At 51.0% G+C, this 18075-nt stretch overlaps 1 protein-coding gene across 2 annotated transcripts; it reads left to right on the forward strand.

The window, feature by feature from the left end:
- The first annotated feature begins 9486 nt into the window (after window positions 1-9486).
- Window positions 9487-15820, forward strand: C15H2orf50 (chromosome 15 C2orf50 homolog). Of its 2 annotated transcripts, XM_006191879.3 has the most exons (3): window positions 9487-9929; window positions 12721-12760; window positions 14860-15161. In XM_006191879.3, exons 1-3 carry the CDS (start codon window positions 9697-9699, stop codon window positions 15049-15051), a joined length of 465 nt encoding a protein of 154 aa, XP_006191941.1. In that variant the 5' UTR covers window positions 9487-9696; the 3' UTR covers window positions 15052-15161. The 2 variants fall into 2 exon arrangements, with proteins under 2 accessions (XP_006191941.1, XP_014420820.1); XM_014565334.2 differs by lacking the exon at window positions 12721-12760 and having other exon boundaries at window positions 14860-15820.
- The last annotated feature ends 2255 nt before the right edge of the window (window positions 15821-18075 follow it).

Consider the following 18075-nt stretch of genomic DNA (forward strand, 5'->3'; position numbering starts at 1 on the left):
GCCTGGAATTAAAATGTCTCTACTTTTCTTTAGCCAAATGGTAGTTCTAATTATAGCATTCAGACTGGCATGCACTTTTATTTACTCATCTCTAGCCCGGGGCTTATAATTAAGAGTTCGTGCATTCTACCTTGGAAAATGGGTGACAAATTATTACAATGTGTTCTGGGGTTGTATATGATTAGATCAGGGTGGTTAAGGAAACTCGGGGTGTTATCCATTTCTGTAATTATGCCATCACATTACAGCTAGTGCCTGTGGCCAGGACCCTGGCAGGCAGGCAGGGAACGAAGCTGCTAGTCTAGATCCCACAGGAAAAGAAGGCAGGTTTGTCCAGGGAAGCACAGGAGGGCAGGAGCCCCCAGTTCTGGTCCTTGCCCTGCCCTGACCAGCTGGTGACCCCAGAAAAGCCATTTAGCACCTGGCTGAGGGCTCATGACGCCTATCCTGGCCCCCAGTCTAGCAAATAGCAGGTGCTTAATGGATATTTGTAAAGTGAAGAAAGTGTGTGAATGAATTAATTAATGAAAAGCATTCAGTCCGACTTTGAATTTCCTTTCTGACAGCATGTCTTACTTGCTCACTCTGCCCCACAGTGATAATATCCCTGTGAGCCTTGTTTTTGTTTTGTTTTGTTTTGTAGCAGCAGATTCTCTCATATTCACAGGTGCAGGGGCCTGAGGAATTCAATACATCTTTTTGGAGAGACACAGCTGAACCCCTAACATGTCCCTCTTTGGGCGCAGCCTGCATCCCGAGATGGTCCTGATGGGGTTATAAAGGCCTGGCCCCTTGCTCCAACTTGGGACAACTGTGAAGGGCTGTTCTGGCCCCAGAGCGTCCCTGGGCGTAGCTGAGACCCCCACTGTCAGGCGTCGCTGCTCAGCTTCTCCCTCCAACCAGCTGGGCTGCCCTCCCTCCTCCCACAGACTGTGATCCCGGAGCACTGCCCCCACCAAACTGCCTGAACTCTGTCTCAGGGCGAGCTTCCTGGGGGACCCACCCTGCCTGGGGAGACGGGCCCCCAACACACCGCGTGCAGCCAAAGGAGGGTCCCCCTCACAGCCACAGGGTGACAGGACAAGCTTGCTCCAAAGATGATGCTCCTGCCCAGAACATTCCAGAACCATACCTGATTCCGTCTGTGAGCAGATGTGGGAACTTCCTCCTGCTTCAGTGACCTCCTGGGGTATAATCCTTGGCCTGGGTGACTTTTAGCTATTTTCAGTTATTTATTTATTCCTTCCCCAGAGAGAGATTTGTTGGGCCTCTGCTAGAGGCCAGGCCCATGCTCCCCACCAAGGCCACCCACCCGGGAGTCAACTCCCATCTGCGGGCAGTAAAGGGAAACTCCACGTCAAACTGTGCACAGATTGTCAGTCACTCTGCCTTACTTCTGGAATTCAGCCTCAGAGCCTCTAACAGCTGCCTGCATTCCCAACTAAAATATTAAAGGAAATATTTTTGTTACGGAATTTCCCTGCTTTGCCAGAATCTTGCTGCACATTTGCAATGATTTTTCTGGGCTCCACGGAAGGCGAAGGAACAAGCGCGGAAGGAGCGAGTAGAGAAAATCCAGGGCGGCGGCGCTGATCCGCACACAGCAGCCAAGCTCCCTGTCCTCTCCCGTCGTAAAATCACCTTCCCAGTTTGAAAGAAAAGTGCACGTGAGCCCAACGCCAGGATGGCAGCGGGGAAATCAGCACTGGGGTCCGCCCTGTCTTCCCGGAGGACAGAAGCCACACCTCCCTCTGACCTGGGCCCCCTTTCTGTCCGGCCTTAGTTCTTCCACGTCGCCGCTGTAGCTGGAGTCAGTTGTAATTCAGGGGTTAGAGCATTCCTGAGATACCATTTAGCCCACCCCTTCACCTCAGTTTACAGATGAGAAAACTATACCATAAGGGGCAGTTACTCTGTATATACCGAGAAATAAAATATATATATATTTTTTAAAAGATTGATGAGTCCATATATGAACAAATAATTAAATTCCACAGGTTACAAAACCAATTGGAGGCAGCTCTTCACAGTCCTAGTCAGCACTGATGCTTCTGGTGGCTGTGGGATTTGTGAACGGGTCTGGCAGGGCTTGGGAAGGAAGGGGTTAAATAATTCTCAGCACCCACCCCCTTCCCTTTCCTGGTCCTGAGGTTTAACCTGAATCTTACTCATTCCTCACTGCAGGGGGGAGGGCGGGCTGGTTTTTTCAATAGCTCAGTCCTTGTCCCGGTCTACTGATGTGACTGCAACTCTGATCTTACACTCTTTGTTACCAGACTTCTCACATCATAGACGGTGCAGCGTCATCACTCCAGATAAGAGAGAGATGGTAAAGAATGTTTCTGGTCATGTTAACTAATTTTACAGTGTTTGAACTAGACAATTCATAGATCTTCCAGGAAAGTGGAAGATCCTCATTACAAATCAAATGCAAGAACACGTAAGAAATCAAGAGAGGAAGAAAGAGGTCCGTAGACAAGACGGGAAAATGCCAGTTTTCAAGAACGGAGGAAAAGTGAAATCTAGGAACAAATTGCTGGCAAGACTGACCAGTTTTGAGCAAAATTCCAGCATGGTGTAGTTTTTATATGATTAGTGAAAAGAAAAGACCTAATTGCTGGGAGTCGGTGCGCAGTCACTGGGAACCCATCTCATTCCATTTTAATCAGGTCATTAGGGTGACAGCCCAGGGGATGACATGGAACTAAATCATCTTTATTTCAGCAAGAAAAATTGTCCACATCTTCCCACAGTTCTTTTTAAAAACAAAAACAGCAGCAGCAGCGTCTAGAGATGAATAATGACAGATGGCAGCTGGTGGCCTGAGTGTGACAACAAGGGAGGCTGATGTCACCAAACCACACTTCCCAGCCCAAGCTGCCCACATACCTACAGGTGTATGATGGTGCTGCTGGGATCTGTGAGCCAGATGTGGTATCTCCAAAGGCCTATACCCACAGGCCAGCCAGCACAGCATTTCAGCAGGCCTAACAGATGTTTGGGAGAAGGATAGAAAAATTACAGAGCTTTGGAACTTAAGTATGTGTGCTAGAATTTTAAAGACAACCCCTAAAACAATAGGCAATTATCAAAGAGCTTAGGAAGAGAAATAGAGTTTATTTCCTAACAAGAGAGGAAATGGAAATTTCAAAAAGCAGAGTAAACAGAAAGTACAAAATAAGATCATGGAAAAAAATCCAAGTATCAGTAATTATAATAAATATAAATGAATTAAACTTGCTAGTTAAAAGACAGAAGTTCTCAAGCTGGATTTTTTATTTGGGACAAACCTTACACTATTTATAAGAGACACCCAAACATAAGGACTCACATTTAAAATAAATGTCTGGGAAAAAATAGCAGGAAAATATTTATCAAAAGAAAATGAATATAGTTATATTAATAGAAGAAAAAAGACATGTGCTTTCTACAACTGTGTACAAACTTACTACATAATGATGAAAAGTGGTAGCTAGGTATCGCAGTCTTAAGGCTGATATATCTAACCACACAGACTCAAAATAGTTTAAAACCTATGCTTTGGGAGCCCTGTTTTCTCATTCACAGAAGGAGAATTAATCACACAGGAGAAACTGCATTATGAGGACTCCGGGAAATGCTGAATGTGAAAGCGAGTCATTAAAACGGGAAGTGCTACCTAGACTGAGTGGTCATCAGTGAGGAGAAACAGATCCACCTGCTTCCTGTGGAGAGCGGCCTGGCCTGAAGGCCCATCTAGATCCAATAGGGCTTCTGGAAACGTCTGTGTGACTCCGAGGTGGAAGATCTTTGAGAAGCTGATGAAACCTACAGCTCGCCTTCCCACCCCCAAACTGCACACCTACAGAGAACGTTACAGATAATATCAGGGGGTTCCCAGTACCTCTGAAGGACACCCTGCAAATTTTTCAGGGTCCCTGACAGAGATGAAGTTGATTCACTTAGAAACCATGTTATGGGAGGAATGTTTAAAGAGACTGGAGGGCCTGTCTTGGAGAAAAGCTGGCTCACTGGAGGTCTGAGAGCATCCACAGTTACTTAGAGGCCATCATGGGTCTTGTTCTCAGCAGTTCTAGGGGGCAGAATGGAGGCCAGTGAGAGAAGCTCAGTGCCTCTCTCAGAAAAGCATTTGTAACAGGACATGTCATAATGGAGAGCTCTCTGCAGTGGATGTGGTCCAACAGAAGCAAGGAGGCTGCAGAAGGGACCACTGGCTTGAGACAGATGCTGGACCCAAGATGTCAAGCTCTTCCTCCCATCCCTTACAATCCTATGGACCATGTGTGGGGACATTCTTTCCTCCTTCCTTCCCTCCACAACTGTTTATTGAGCACCACTACCGGCCAGGCACCATTCGAGGTGGAAATGCATCTGTGGTGTTTTGTCTCAGATGAGGGAAACAATGAACAAAATAATATGAGCTAACGACACTAAGAAGAAAGTAGTAATGAGACAGACTGGCAGTGAGCTGGGCAGGAGCGCGTTATTAGCAGGTCATGAAAGGGACGGTTTTGGCACTGAGATCAAGTAAGAGCCAACCACAGAAGAGAGAGTCCCAGGGTACAAAAAACGTGGAGATGTAAGGTGGGGCCAGGTTGGTGGCGCTGGAGTCCAGGTAGAACCCAGGTGCTGTCATAAGGCTGCTGCTAAGTTTTGTTCCAGTTTCTATTTATTGGGAAGAATGATCATGTGTTGACCTCAGTGAGATCCAAGACTTTGATAGCTAAGATCTGTATAATCACTGGGAAAGTGAAAATTAGCCCCGCTAATGGGCACATGAGATTTCCAACAGGACATGGATGAAGCCAACAGAACAAAAAAGTTGGGAAACCATGCTGCAGCTGCAAAATGACCAACTCGCTCTCCAGCATCGCCCAGCATGAGACCAATCACGAGGCTCCTTTCCAAGATGGCCTTGGGTTGCTGGGTGGGAGTGCGCTCCCGGCCGCAGGAAGCCACGTGACCCCAGCAGTGGGGGCACAGGAATGCTCCTGGGGTCATTCTGCATTGTGGGCTGCAACACAATCATGACAATATTAGCCAGCATCATTCTTAAGAGCTGCCAGGCAGTTCGCTAAGAGCTTGACACACAATGTGGGATGTTTCATGTTGTCACGACCCTCTGGGGTGACCGCTATTATTGCCACCTTCCGAGAGGGTGGGACAGAGACTTAGAGAGGAGAGCTATAAAGTAGCAGAAAGGAGATTCAGACGGAGTCCACCCCATTAAGGAAGCTTGTCTGATGCCATCTGCAAACAAGGGCCTTCACTAGCAAAGCTGTTCTCAGCATTCTGAGCGCTACTGAGGGCAGGAGCCCGCACTGGCTTTCAGGTCTGACCCCTAAGTGCTTGCTCTTAATCATCATATTTTACCACCTTCCTGCATGTAAAGTCACTAAGCAGATTTCAGCCCTAATGCAAAATGCAGGAGGCATCCCATTCTAGTGCTCTTGTTCCCAGGAGAATTTACAAGATGCAAGTGCAAACAGATCTTCACTCCCGGGAGGCACTCATCACCCATAGTTCAAAGGCACCATTAGAGTTGATAACCTGGAGCAAGCACTTCCTTCCAGGAGCATCTGCAGAGTCTTACAGGGCTTTCCAGGACCGGGCTGAGTTTGTGCTGCTCCCCAGGGGTCCCTTCTGATTTACAGACTCCCCACCAGCTTGTAGAACCAACGTGTCTGAGGCAGCTGTTGGCCTTTGCGGTAATCAAAACAAGGCTAATATTGGCAAAATAATAAGCAGGATATTGTGAAAGTTGCATCAATAAACAAAATATTTTCCCACCCATTTGGTTTTGCCGCCCAAAAGCTAACTCTTGTATCCCTCAGCATTTGCTTCAGATATGACTTCCTCCTAAAAAAATCAGCCAAGCAGTTTTCTTTAAAGAGGCTCCCCTGACTCCCTTGTTTGGAAAAGAAGAGTCCCACTCGGAGAGGGAGGAAGAAGAGGTCGCAGAACAGGAGCCCTGGGAGGACTCGATGTGGGACTGATCCCAAGCTGCACAGTTTTCCCACTTGGAGAGGCAAGCTCCCTGGGCCTCTGTGTCTTCATCTGTCAGTTGGGGTGAAGACAAATCAGACTACAGGATGAAGTCACAGCGCAGTGACTCCAGGGGAGGAAGACGGAGGTCACACAGAGCTCAGCCAAGGTCACGCAGAGGGGGAGGCCCGCGCTAGGACGGGGTCTGCCTGGTACAAATCCCCGGCTCTCTACCTGGCCAGGGGCTCCTCCTCCATGGTCCCCAACCTGCCCAGCCACCCCAGCCCCAGCACAGCCCGGGTCAGGGACCGCCAGGGGGACCACAACCAGCAGGGGGCCTGGGGCCCAGCCTGGAGCAGGGGGAGGTCTGACAGATCGGGCTCCTAGGGGCACAGACCTGCGCGGTCAGTCTGGTAGGAAAGTCATGAGGACACAGACGGGGGCTCAAAAGGGAAAAGGGAAGGCAGCCTGATCCAATGTCATAGTGTCCCTGTCTTGGGGGAAAAAAACAATCCTCTGAGCCACAGAAACCATAGTTTGGGGGCTGGAAGGGGTCTTAACACCATTCAAGTCAGGCACCACAGACCCCCTCCGGGGGGATATTCAGCCCGCAAGTACTGGCGCAGTTGTTAAAACGTTGACATCACGCCCTACTGGCTGGAAAATAGCTGCTGCCCCCACCTCTCACCTCTGCACACCTGCGCAGCGGGAGGCCTCCAGTCCTTTCCCACTGGTCGGTGCCTGGGCCCTACCTGTTGTAAATAAAGCATCACCCCAACCCGAGGCCACTGTTAACTGAGGGCCCTTTGTCCAGCACGTCTTTCCCTCAGGCCCACTGCTGGGTTCCTTCTTTGGACATTACACTCATTTTCACAGTATCTCAAACCTTAAAGTTGCTTGACTTCTTTCCGGTGCCCTGGGATGATGGTAGGAGAGGTAATTGGTGATTCTAGGCGGGAAGGAGGATGCAAAGCTACAGGCTGCCCCCTGCTGCCCGAGATGAGTATTGCAATCATCCCCAGTAACAACTTTCTCCTAAAATGCACTCAGCCCATTAGTGGGAAGTTAGAGAATAAAGAAAAATCGATGCCCCCAGAATATTTTTTCCAATGCTTAAAATACCCTCAAATCCCAGGAACCCAGAGCCTTCAGAATACCAACCACTGAGTTTATACTGTGCATAGCCACAGCAAAGCTGTTTATGACAGACACTTTTCTTCTGCAAACAATTTAAGAAGAGACCAGGAATGGCAGTCAGCAGGGGATCTGGTCCTGGCTCCACATTTCCTGCCTGTGTAACCAGCGAGGGGGATGGTTTTCCTGAGCCCCCAGGCTCTGCACCCAAATCCAGATACCATCAGCACCCCCTCCCAAGGCTGTCTTGATGCTTTGGGAAGAAATGCAGGTAAGCACACTCTCAGTCCTGAAGTGCTACAAAAATGCTATTTTACTGTAATTATCTATCAGGGGATATTTAAATCATCTCCCAGAGCTCAGACTGGTATTGAAAATGTAGAGTGCTTAATTGCTGGAAATGATCAGGGACGCCCCTGGGGAAAATGGGGAGTAGTTAAGTGTTAGCCCACGTGGCACAAGTGGAGAAGAGTTAACAAAGCAGGCTCGAGACTGCTGTCCTCAAACGTCTGGCACATAAGGCTGGCCCTTCACTGGTGCCTGGGAGCCTGGATTTCAGGAGGGTTTCCTCCAGTCCCTGAAAAGAACAGCTCACTGCACCTAAACTGTTTGCGCTACATTTCCAAAAATAGAAAAGTTAAAAGAATGGCACAATGGGCACCCACATACCCATCCCTTAGATTCTACAATTAATGTCTTATTGTATTTATTTTGTCTCGTATCTGTCCTTCCCTCTACCATCTATCAGTCTGAAATAGTTTCTAAATAAATTTTTAATTTTAATTTTTAAAAACCATCCCCCATGGAAACATTCAGCCTCTACATATAGCAGGCACCTGATCATCCTGGATGCCTCTGATGGCTTTTTTGGTCCTGTTCCTTATCTCTGGCCAGGGGACCAAGGCTGAGGTATCTGAGCAAACTGCATGGCTGTTCCAGGCTGTTCCAAGCTACTCTGTGCCACAGCCTGCAGTCAGCCTTATGAGTGGATTTCCACACAGCAAGCATTGCCCTCTCCGAAGACACTCATGGGACCCCTTCCAGAGTTTCGAGGAGATCAGAGCCACCGCTCCTGGAGCACAGCAGGGACCTGTCCTGGCTACATTGAGGCCACAAACACTAAGAGGGAAAAATCACCAGGGAAGCCAGTTTCTGGGCCAAAGGGCTCCCAGTTCCTCTTTTTGGAGAAAATTTCAAAGTCACCAAATGCCAGCCCTTCTCATCTTAGCTCTGGAAGAAGAACAGAGGGAGGAGGAGAGACAGAGTCCCAGCCCCAACAACAACAAGTGATGTTGTCCCAGAAGGTCACACTCACTCAGCCCCTTCCTCATTCAAGTGCCAGCAGTTCTTTGTGGCCTGACAGCTCTCACCGTGGCCCAAGGTGATGTCATCTCAGCTGCTGGACCTTTCCTGATTATCTTTGCCCTGTGGGCTTAAAGGCAGCAGTGTCCCCACCGTGCACCACTAAACAGCCCCTTCTGCCCCCACGCAGCTCTAAACAGCTGTGGCCTGGGCCCCTCCCCTCCAGCCCTGATGCTGGCGCCCAAACACCACTGTTCTCTCTTGTATCCAAGCTTTTGCTCTCATCCCAGTTCTTGCACCTGGCAAATCCTTTTCACCTATAAAGACTCAGCTCCTTGGTTCCTCCTTTATGAAAGCAGAATCCGGAAGAGGTGCCCAGGGCAGGCGCACAGTGCCATCCCTGGCGCATTGCCTAAGCTGTGGCCGCACCTGGGACATCTCGTGCGCCCCTCTGCACTGCTGCATGGCTTTGTGTGCATGCAGCCGTCCGCCCATATGTTTGCTTCCAGCCGTGCAGAGAAGGGAGCACACGGCCAGCTGGGTCTGCCCGTGGTTCAGGGAAGGTACTGTGAATCTGTCAACACACACAGTGGGAAAAAGAAGCGGACACAGTCCAGAAGCGTAGGATGTCCGGGGGCAGAAGCCTGGGTTGTGGGGTGGTGTTGGAGGAGAGCAGCTGAGCAGGAGAGGCCTGGGGCCACAGAGCAAGCAGGGCTGGGTGGGTCAGAGCAGAAACAGGGCTGAAGCTTCAGAGCGTTAATCCCCACCCTGGGGCTCTCCTTGTTTCCTTCTGAGGATCTACACTCAAGCAGGAGTCCACGTCTTTGCTTACTGCCCCAGAAGTCAGGGCTTTGGTCCTTCCTCCCTCCCCCATGCTGTACTGAGGTCTCCAGTGGGGGGCAGGAGGCAGAGCTGAGGGGCAGCTGAGCTGGGCACCCACAGACCAGGAGCAGCTCTCTCCACCCCACCCTGGGACTCAGACATCCCTCCAACACACACACAGGGCCCGCCTCTTCCCTGGCACACTGGGCAGCTGCCCGTTCCCAGGACAACAGTCAACACAGACAGAAGCTCAAAACACAGCTTGCTCTCTCCAGCCCCAAGGTCCCATCGGCCACTCTGAGCTCGGGGTCCAGGGAAGCAGTGAGGAGGACCCTACACAGGCTCTCCTAAGGTTAGGAGGGAGGGGGGTGTCCTGGGAGAGGTCTGAGCTCAGAGAGGAGCCTCTGTCTCTGTCTCTGTCTCTCTCTCATACACACACACATACTTGCACCCATGGGGGGATGCTGCCCCGCCCCTGGGCTCCAGAGAACCACATCAGCTGGGTACCGACTGCCCTCAACCAAGCCACCAGCTTTAGTCTCCTCCACTGCCCGGAGTCTCCCTGTGGCGGGCAGGGCCCTTGCTGGTGGCCACCAGGCCCGCCGGGCCCTGGGAGCTGAAGGTGTGCAGCAGGACCAGCTGTGGAGGGAGCTCCTGGAGGCCGAGAGGAGGAGCCAGAGGTGCTGGTGAGTGCCCTGCCCTGCCCCCCAGCCTCACTCAGGGTCTGGGAAGCCCCTGGAAAAAAAGGAACCTGCGGGTGAGAGGGAGTCAGCCATGGAAAGGGCATTGAGGGAAAAGTGCTTGGGCCCAGGGCCAATAGCACGAGCCGGGCCAGGGGAGGGCGCCCAGCCTCGGGGTGGACTCCAGCCTGTAGAGCCAAGAGCAGGGGCCGGTGCAGCCCCCACCTCGTCGTGCATCCTGGGAGCCCATCCGCACTTTGCAATAATCCCTCCAGTTGGATAAACTGCAGGAGGAGGGCAGCTAGGAAGCCGGGCAGTGGTGTGGGGAGGGATGCCGGCCCCCTGATCCAGCCGAGGGCATCCCTTTGAGCGTCTCTCAGCCCAGAAGTTGCTAGGAGAGCCAGCGTGTCAGGCTGGAGGAGGCAAGACAGGCCTGGGCCTGCCCCCGCGGAGCCTTCACTCTCAGGACAAGGCAGCCAAAAAGCAGGCAGAGAAGCAAGAAGGAAAAAAGTGTGGCTGGTGTGACGAGGAAGACAGCAGGGCAGAATGGGCACCGTTCTTCCAGGAGCACACCAAGGCCTCTCTGAGGAGGTGACATCCACGCTGAGATCAGAAGTAAGAGAAGCAGCCGGGGAAGAGTTCGGTGTCTGAGGAAAAGACCGAACAAAAAGAACGTGGTGTGGCTGAGGCCAGTGAGGGGACAGGAGCCTCAAGAAGAGAAGTAGGACCCACCACATGCTTAGCAACGTCTGGATCATTTGGTTCAAATGTAACAAGGCTCCATGGAGAGTCTTAAGCAAGAGCTGGACGTGACCTGGTTTCTGTTTAAATGACCAGTCTGGCCGCTGTGATTAGAATGAATTGAAATGGGGGCGGGGGTGACAAGCAAAGTGACATTTGAGAACTGGCAACAGCAGGGTGAGTGAGTCCGTGGTGACCTGAGCTCGGGGGGGGGGGGGGGGGGTAGGAAGTGGAGCTGGAGATCCCTGGAGGAATCCAAGGCATGCCTCGGTGGGAGAATGACCAGAATTGCTGATGGATTGGAGAGGGGGTGTGTGTGCGCACGTGTGTGCTCCTGTGTGTGTGTTCATATGTGTGTTCCTGTGTGTGTGTTCCAGTATGAGCTGAGATGCGGGGAACGTTTACAAACAGAGGGCCGTCCAGCGCATTTCATTTTTCCAACTACAAATAGAATAAAGGAAGTTTCCTTTAAAAAAAGAAAAAGAAAAAGAAATGTCTCAGAAAAACAATAAGATGTAGGGGGAGGGTATAGCTCAGAGGCAGAGTGCGTGGTTAGCATACATGAGGTCCCAAGTTCAATCCCCACCACTTCCATTTGAAAAAAAAAATGTTTAAAGATCATAGACTATCCTAATTTTTTTTTTAAAAGGAAGAAAAACAGTAAGAAGGAAACCACAAAAGAAGAGCTGGAACCCCAGCTCCCTTGAAACTGAGCTCCCTGAAGAGAGAATGGGGGACATGAAATATTTGAAACAGAAATGTCTGAGAATTTTCTAGAACCCTAGAAACGCATGAATGCACAGATACGGGAGGGGTTGCTCCACAACCACGGGGGAACAAGCAAGGAAGGCATGGGGTCTAGAAAGGGGGCATCCCAGGGCGATGGGGAGGGGAGGCGGGAGCGCAGTGGTCCGGGAGCACGAGGACCCAGGGTCCTGAGGGGACAGCCTCTGAGAAAACCTTTAAAAGAAATTGTTCATAACCTGATACGTTTGATTGTGTGGAAAGTAATCTTGAGAGGGCTTACAGAGGTGTTGGAGGGTTTGGAATCCGTGATTAGTACAAGGAAATATAAGATGATTGGCAGAAAATGTCATTGTTAACTTTAGAAAAAATCCTAAGCTGCACAAGAGAGGAACTGGGATCACATTGTGCTGTAAGGAGTATGATTGGTTTATCCATGAACAGTACTGACACATGAGAAGGACAGACACAGTACACATCAAGTGAAGCAAAATCTAGCATACAATTATTCTGGAAGAAATGGAGAAGAAAGGCACAAGAATGCTAACTCAGAACCTCTCATAATAGTGGGGAGAATACAGCTCAGTGGTGGAGCACGTGCTCAGCAGGCACGAGGTCCTGGGTTCAATCCCCAGTACCTCCATTAAAAAACAAAAAACAGAATCTCCCATAGCAGAAAGCCAGTAGGTTACTTTACTTTTTCAGCACCTCAAGAAACGGCAGTGTAGATTCATTATTTCAGAATCTGGAGGGAAAAGACTTGAAGAAACAGCCAAGAAAGAGACTGTAGGCCGTGGGGTTCAGAGGCTGTAAAGACGAGGGCAGAGACTTTTATTATAAGTTTTAGAGAATTGTTTGACTTTTAAAAAATAGATTGAAAATTAAACTATCAGCGCAGGTAAGGCCGTCTTCCTCATCGTCAGGTTCCCCACCCCTCCCACCTTCCTCTGCCACCCTCACTGGACGCTCACCAAGCTTTGGGGAAGTGAAAACTGGTTTTCCTTCACAAAATACAGGCAGACCCCTCAGCGGCTTTCTGATGTTGCAGAGGCAGGGGGTGAGAAGGTATCACAGCTTTCCGATGCACCTGCTCCACTTGGGGCATCAGAGTTTCCACTCTTTTGAAACGTGTGTTCATTGTACAGGAAACACCATAAACCCTCGTTGACACTTGGCGTTTGTTTCACTTAGTTATTTTAGTTCCTCTATGACCTACTCAATGCTCCAGCAGCAACTTATTCCCTTGACCCAGGGAAAACCATTGTAAAAATGTCACAGAGGGCTCATGCCGCCAACATGTTTTCCTTTCCAGGGCTCAGAACTGGAGTTTCCTGAAAGACTATGACCCCATGGTAAGACAAACCACTTCCTGTCCGACACTCTCGCGCTTGCGATGTTTATTCATTCATGTACCATTTATTGAGGATTTACTGTGAGCTAGATGCTGGAGGACACAGAGATGGATAAAGTACAACCTCGTTTCAAGAAACTCAGGGTCTGGTGGGAAAAGATACTTAGGAACAGCACTTATAAATGGATTTTTCCCAATGTTTCTAGATTTTATTAAGAGGAACCAACTGGAAATGATAAGCATCTGTTGCTGAAATGTTTTCCCCAGCATGAGGATGCCGGCAACATAGTGATGTGAGGTTTGCCCCACACACAGGAGGGGTGTGGGAGACACACTTTGTAAATTAATCTTCTGCAGCTAATATCGCCACCTCCAAGCCATTCTCCACATTGGTACCAGAGTAATTTTCCTAAACCGCAAAGCTGACCACATCTCCCCCAGGCTAAAAGTCCCTCGGTAAACATACATTTTTCAGGATGATTTACCCTGATCCAACCCTGCCCCCCTCTGGCCCTCCTTGCTCTGCGCGTGCGCGTCCCCTGCCTGCACTGACCTCCCCACTTTGTCAGCCTGATGGATGGCTTCGTATTCATCCTCCAAGACCCCACCCAAGTGCCTCCGTCTGAAATCTCTCCTTCCTGAGCAAGGGTGACCGGATCAATCTGTCCTTCCCTCACCAGCACTTCTAACCCATTCCTTGGGCACATCGTGTAATGGTGCAACCAGCGAGGACAGAGAAAGGCCAAAGAAGGCTTCATCACTGCACCCCTCTCCCCAGCACCCAATAACTATTTAGCACTCAGTTCATGTTGGAGGAATGAGCAAATGGGAGAATGAATCTGGCTGTAAAAACCATGATCAGGGAACCAAACTACAAACTAAGCAATGTAGCAAGTCAACCAAGGCAGTGGCCTCGCTGACGTGGCCCTTGCGGAGTTTAGGGGAGGTCTGATGTCTGCATTGTTGGCCTTGCGAGGTTGCTGTCTGCCCTGTAATAGTTTAGTTCATGGGACCCGAAATCCTACACTGAGCTCCTTGTTCAGGCTTCCAGCCTGCAGTCTCTCCCTGCCCAGGGCTGTTTATGAGCAACCTGACCCCTGAAATCTGCATCACCCTCAGACAGTGGGGCCACCTTGGCACAGACTTTCCCAGAGAGCTGGGATCCTATTTCTTTAAACTGGTCCTGTCACTTCTATTTGACACGACACGGGGAAGCACAAAGTTAACCATAAACAAGGGCAGGGGTTGGGGGAGCTCCTCAGATTAGTCGTAATTTACACATTCACTCACTCACCCATCCATCACTTGTAGAAGTCGCCAGAAAGCATGTTCGGGGCAGCACCCCTCCTAAGACCCCAAAACTGGAAACTAACCCTAATCCCCTCTGTGGCAGAAGAGGTAAATGACTTGTGGAATATTGACCAAGTCACACACAGGATACCGTATAGCACAGAGATGGAATGAACCACAACCACAACAGGAACACACAGGAAAATGGGTGAAACTCGGAACATGGGTGAAACTCACAACATGGTCTTCAAGGAGCCTGAAGGAAGACACACGATCGATCGTTAAGGAAAAGTTCAAAGCCAGGCAAGCCGACCCCCGGCGTTAGGAGGTCAGACCAGGCCGCCTTGAGGGTGGAGAGAGTGACTGAGGGTTAAAAGGAGGTGTCTGGGGCTGATCCTGTTCTGTTTCCTGATCCAGGTGCGCCTGGTCGGGCACTCACTGTGTGGGGAGTTGGTTGAGTCCTACAGTTGTGGTTTGTGTACTTTTGTGCGTGTATGCTAGACTTCAGGTGAAAATTCACCCCAAACCAAAACCACCCTTGTGTTGCTCCCACCAGGGGCGAGGCAGCGTCTTAGGTCAGGGGGACGGAGAGAGGGTTAAGATGTGGTCCCTCCCTCGGTCTCTGCTGGTCAAGCATCACAGTGGAGGGAGGCCGGGATGCATCTGTGTCGGGAGCCCGGGGGTGAGGAGGATGAAGTGGGCATCTCTGACTGGACAGCTGAGTCCTGGGTTCCACACTCAGGGCCCCAGCCAGCGTCTGGCCTCTCCTGTTTTCCTGCCGTGTGTGACCCAACTGTCCCCTCTCCTCAGGGCAACAAGAAGGAGCCCGTGCAGTTGCCAGAGTACGTGCCTCTCTTCTCTGACACGGTCCCCAATTCTACGAGCCAGGTTGTGGGTAGCAGGGTGGACACGCCCCTGGGGAAAGCCCTCGTCGGCATGGACTTCTTCTTCGTGGAAGGAGTCCGGAAAAAGAAGCTGGAAGAGGAGCTGCAACCTGTCTAGGAGGGGGGCCAGGTGGGCCGCCCTGGGGGGTGTGGGGGGAGTGGGGACACCGTCGCAGACCTGGCACCAGCGTCCCAGACAGCACCCCGCAGATCAGCCCGGGGTCATGATCTCCTCGCTCCACACCTCACGTCAGAGGCCTCTGTGGGCTCATTTTCACACCTGAGATGGAGAGGACTCAGGGACCTACCTGCCCGCGTACTTCTTTGAGGAGGGGGTCAGTTTTCTGCCTGCCGCATATAGGGATATAATGGTACCGATTTTGCAAGGTTGTTGCAAGGATTAAATTAGTCACAGGGGCTGCTGAGAGGGCCGACTCTCGGGTCAGTCTCTCATCTCTTTCGTTATCTGTGTGAGGGTCAGGGCGAGGCTGGAGCAGAGCAGGGCGAGTCTGCCTGCAGGGGACCTGAGTTGAGCCAGTGAATCACACAGCTTTGGGGGCCCTTTTACAGAGTGTATTGTTGGTGAGGTGGGAAACCCCAGGCAGGACCACTACTCTCCTGCCAGCACCATCCGGCTCCCTGGCCGAGAGGCTCTATTTCACTCTTTGCCGCTGAAAGGGCTTACTTATAGGAAAATGGAACTTACCCCTAAAATTCTATTGGTTTCCCGAGCTAACCCCTGATTGGCCCATTTATAATACTTCATTTGCATGGCACTCACTCCTGATTGGTTATTTCTCTCACTCCTGATTGGTTATTTCTCTCCCTCCTGATTGGTCCATTTCTACAAAGCTTGTTTCTAATTAGTCAACTTTTGTTATACCTTATTTCCATATAATGTTGCAAATTGTAAACTGGCAGCCTATAAAAGCCTATGTAAAGCTACAGGGTCCAGAGCTTGGAGTGTTACTCTCCTAGGCCAGCTGGCGTAATAAACCTGAGTTCTCCAACTCTCCAACCAAGTGCTGCTTGGTCTCTCGTTTGGATCCAGGTTGCTGTTACAACTGAGCTGAAACACGGAGCTGTAACACCGAACTGTAACACTGAGCTATAACACACTTACCTGCAACATTGGTACAGTCATGCAGTGGGACACACCAGCTCACTTCTTGCTCACAGGTCCATGTGAAGCTGGGGGTCGGGTAACCTTGGACCCATTAGCAATTGCTCCACACCAGAGGAGAGTTCCGTCTGTCCTGTGGGCAGCCATCACTCCCAGAAGGGCCAGGCCCTAGGCTCAAGCAGTTCTCTCACACCTGGTCCTGGGGGCCCAGGATAAACAGAGTCTAAGATGGGGAGGGTGAAGGGGGGGTCCACGGCCATGTTGCAGGACCAGGAACTCCCAACCTGGACCACCTCAAAATGGGAATACCCTCCTAGCTTCAGCAGGTAAATGGAACGAAATAATGAAAGTCCACATCTGGCACACAGCAGACACTCAGATTCTAGACGCTTCTATAGTTGTCACTGCTGCTATTGATAAGCCTTTGATGCTTGGAAGAAAGCTATTTGCTTCCCTGTTTTATTCTTCCAATGTTAAGGAACTGTCCACTGGCGAGCAATCTAATTAGGGTGGAGGCCAGCGTGATTCCTACGGCAGGTGCCAAAGCAGTAACAGCTTGTACCAAAAGCATGGCATCTGAGAATGAGCTGAGGTTACTGAAACCACGGGGGACACTTAGTTAACCATCTAGATTCCCTTTGCAGGGAAAACCTGAAATGACACCTCGACATACCTGAGACTCAATCCAAAACCCAGGATGAACAGGAGGTTCATGCTGCCTCCCTGTCTTCCAGAGGCAGCTTCTCCTCCCTGCCAGGTGCCCAGCACACTCCTGCTCTCTTCCCTTCCCTGCCCCCAGTGGCTCACAGGAGAGAGCGCAGAACTAAGGAATTTCAGGTCCATGGCCAAGAACAGCTGGTTCCTGGTGTTCAGAGCAGCAGAGCAATTTACAAGAGGTGAGAAGAGAAGATATGGAGGGCAGGATGCTCTTGGCCCTGAGATGATCACAGACAGCCGTAGTGATGTGATGGTCAGTGGCTCTTTGGCTGTCTTGGCCAGAGTTCCTGCACCTTGGTCCTCAGTGCCAGCCCTTAGCCCTGTGGCCCAGACACCCTCTACTCCCCCTGCCCTGTGTCCTGAGCCCTCCCCAGCGCCCACATCTCCTTTTCGGCTGCCTCCAGAGCACTGGGAGCCCTGCAGTCTGGCCTAAGTGACAGAGCCCTGAAAGGGGCTGAGGCGGCAGAGACTTCTGACAAAAGTGCCACTGACGCTGCAGGGCGCCTGGCCTTGACCTCCATCTTTGATACTCAAACACATCAGACGACAACAGTTTAGATTAGATTTGCCTTCCACAATTCTTGCCACTCCCAATGTCCAGTAAGGAATAAACAGAAATCATGTCTTCTGTCCAAAGCACCCCAGGTTCCAGTGGCACTGGCCTGTGGTCACTGAGCCACGTGCTGAGGGCATGGCTCTGTGAAGCCACTGGCTGTGACAGTTGGCCAGCCATGAGGCTAGGGTGATGCCCTGGCAGTCAGGCCTCTCATAAGAGAGGGTTCCTGCCAAGCAGAAGCGTCCCTGGGAGGCTGGGAAGGCAGAAGGCACAACCCAGGACCCTTCCAGAAGCACAGAGATGCAGTGGCATGTCCTTCCAAGACAGGGGCCCGAGTGCTGTGTGGGTCAGTCCCCAGCCTCCTGGTCACGGGACGATGGTGGAGGTGGTGGCAGCCACTCCCCTCCCGAGGCAGGGAGGTTCAGGGAACTGTTCCTCATATCTGCTCCTCACCCTTCCAGTGGCTCGGCACACTGCTTATCACCTCGAAACAGTAAGTAGCCAACTAAAGAGGAAGCTTCTGTGGTCTGTAGTCAAACCCTCACTGCCACACTTTTCTTGGCAGAGAGCTTCTGGACATGTCTAAGATCCAGAACATTCTGTTGTCTCCCAGGACCCTGTCTGAGAGGCTCACAGGACTCATTTTGAATTTGCCACAGGGAGTGAGCTCCCCAGGACGCAAATCTGTGTGATTTGACCAACAGTGATGTTGTCTTTAGTTCCCAAGGGCTGTGGTGGGATTGGTG

This window comes from Camelus ferus, chromosome 15, assembly GCF_009834535.1.
Source record: "Camelus ferus isolate YT-003-E chromosome 15, BCGSAC_Cfer_1.0, whole genome shotgun sequence".
In the NCBI taxonomy this organism is placed as follows: domain Eukaryota; kingdom Metazoa; phylum Chordata; class Mammalia; order Artiodactyla; family Camelidae; genus Camelus; species Camelus ferus.

Excerpts from the sequence above, each read along its gene's own strand:
- C15H2orf50 (XM_014565334.2), top strand. The coding sequence starts at position 9,697 with ATGGGGGGATGCTGCCCCGCCCCTGGGCTCCAGAGAACCACATCAGCT. Across the intron at positions 9,930-14,859 it reads AGGAGGAGCCAGAGGTGCTG|GGCAACAAGAAGGAGCCCGT; the intron begins GTGAGTGCCCTG and ends CCCTCTCCTCAG.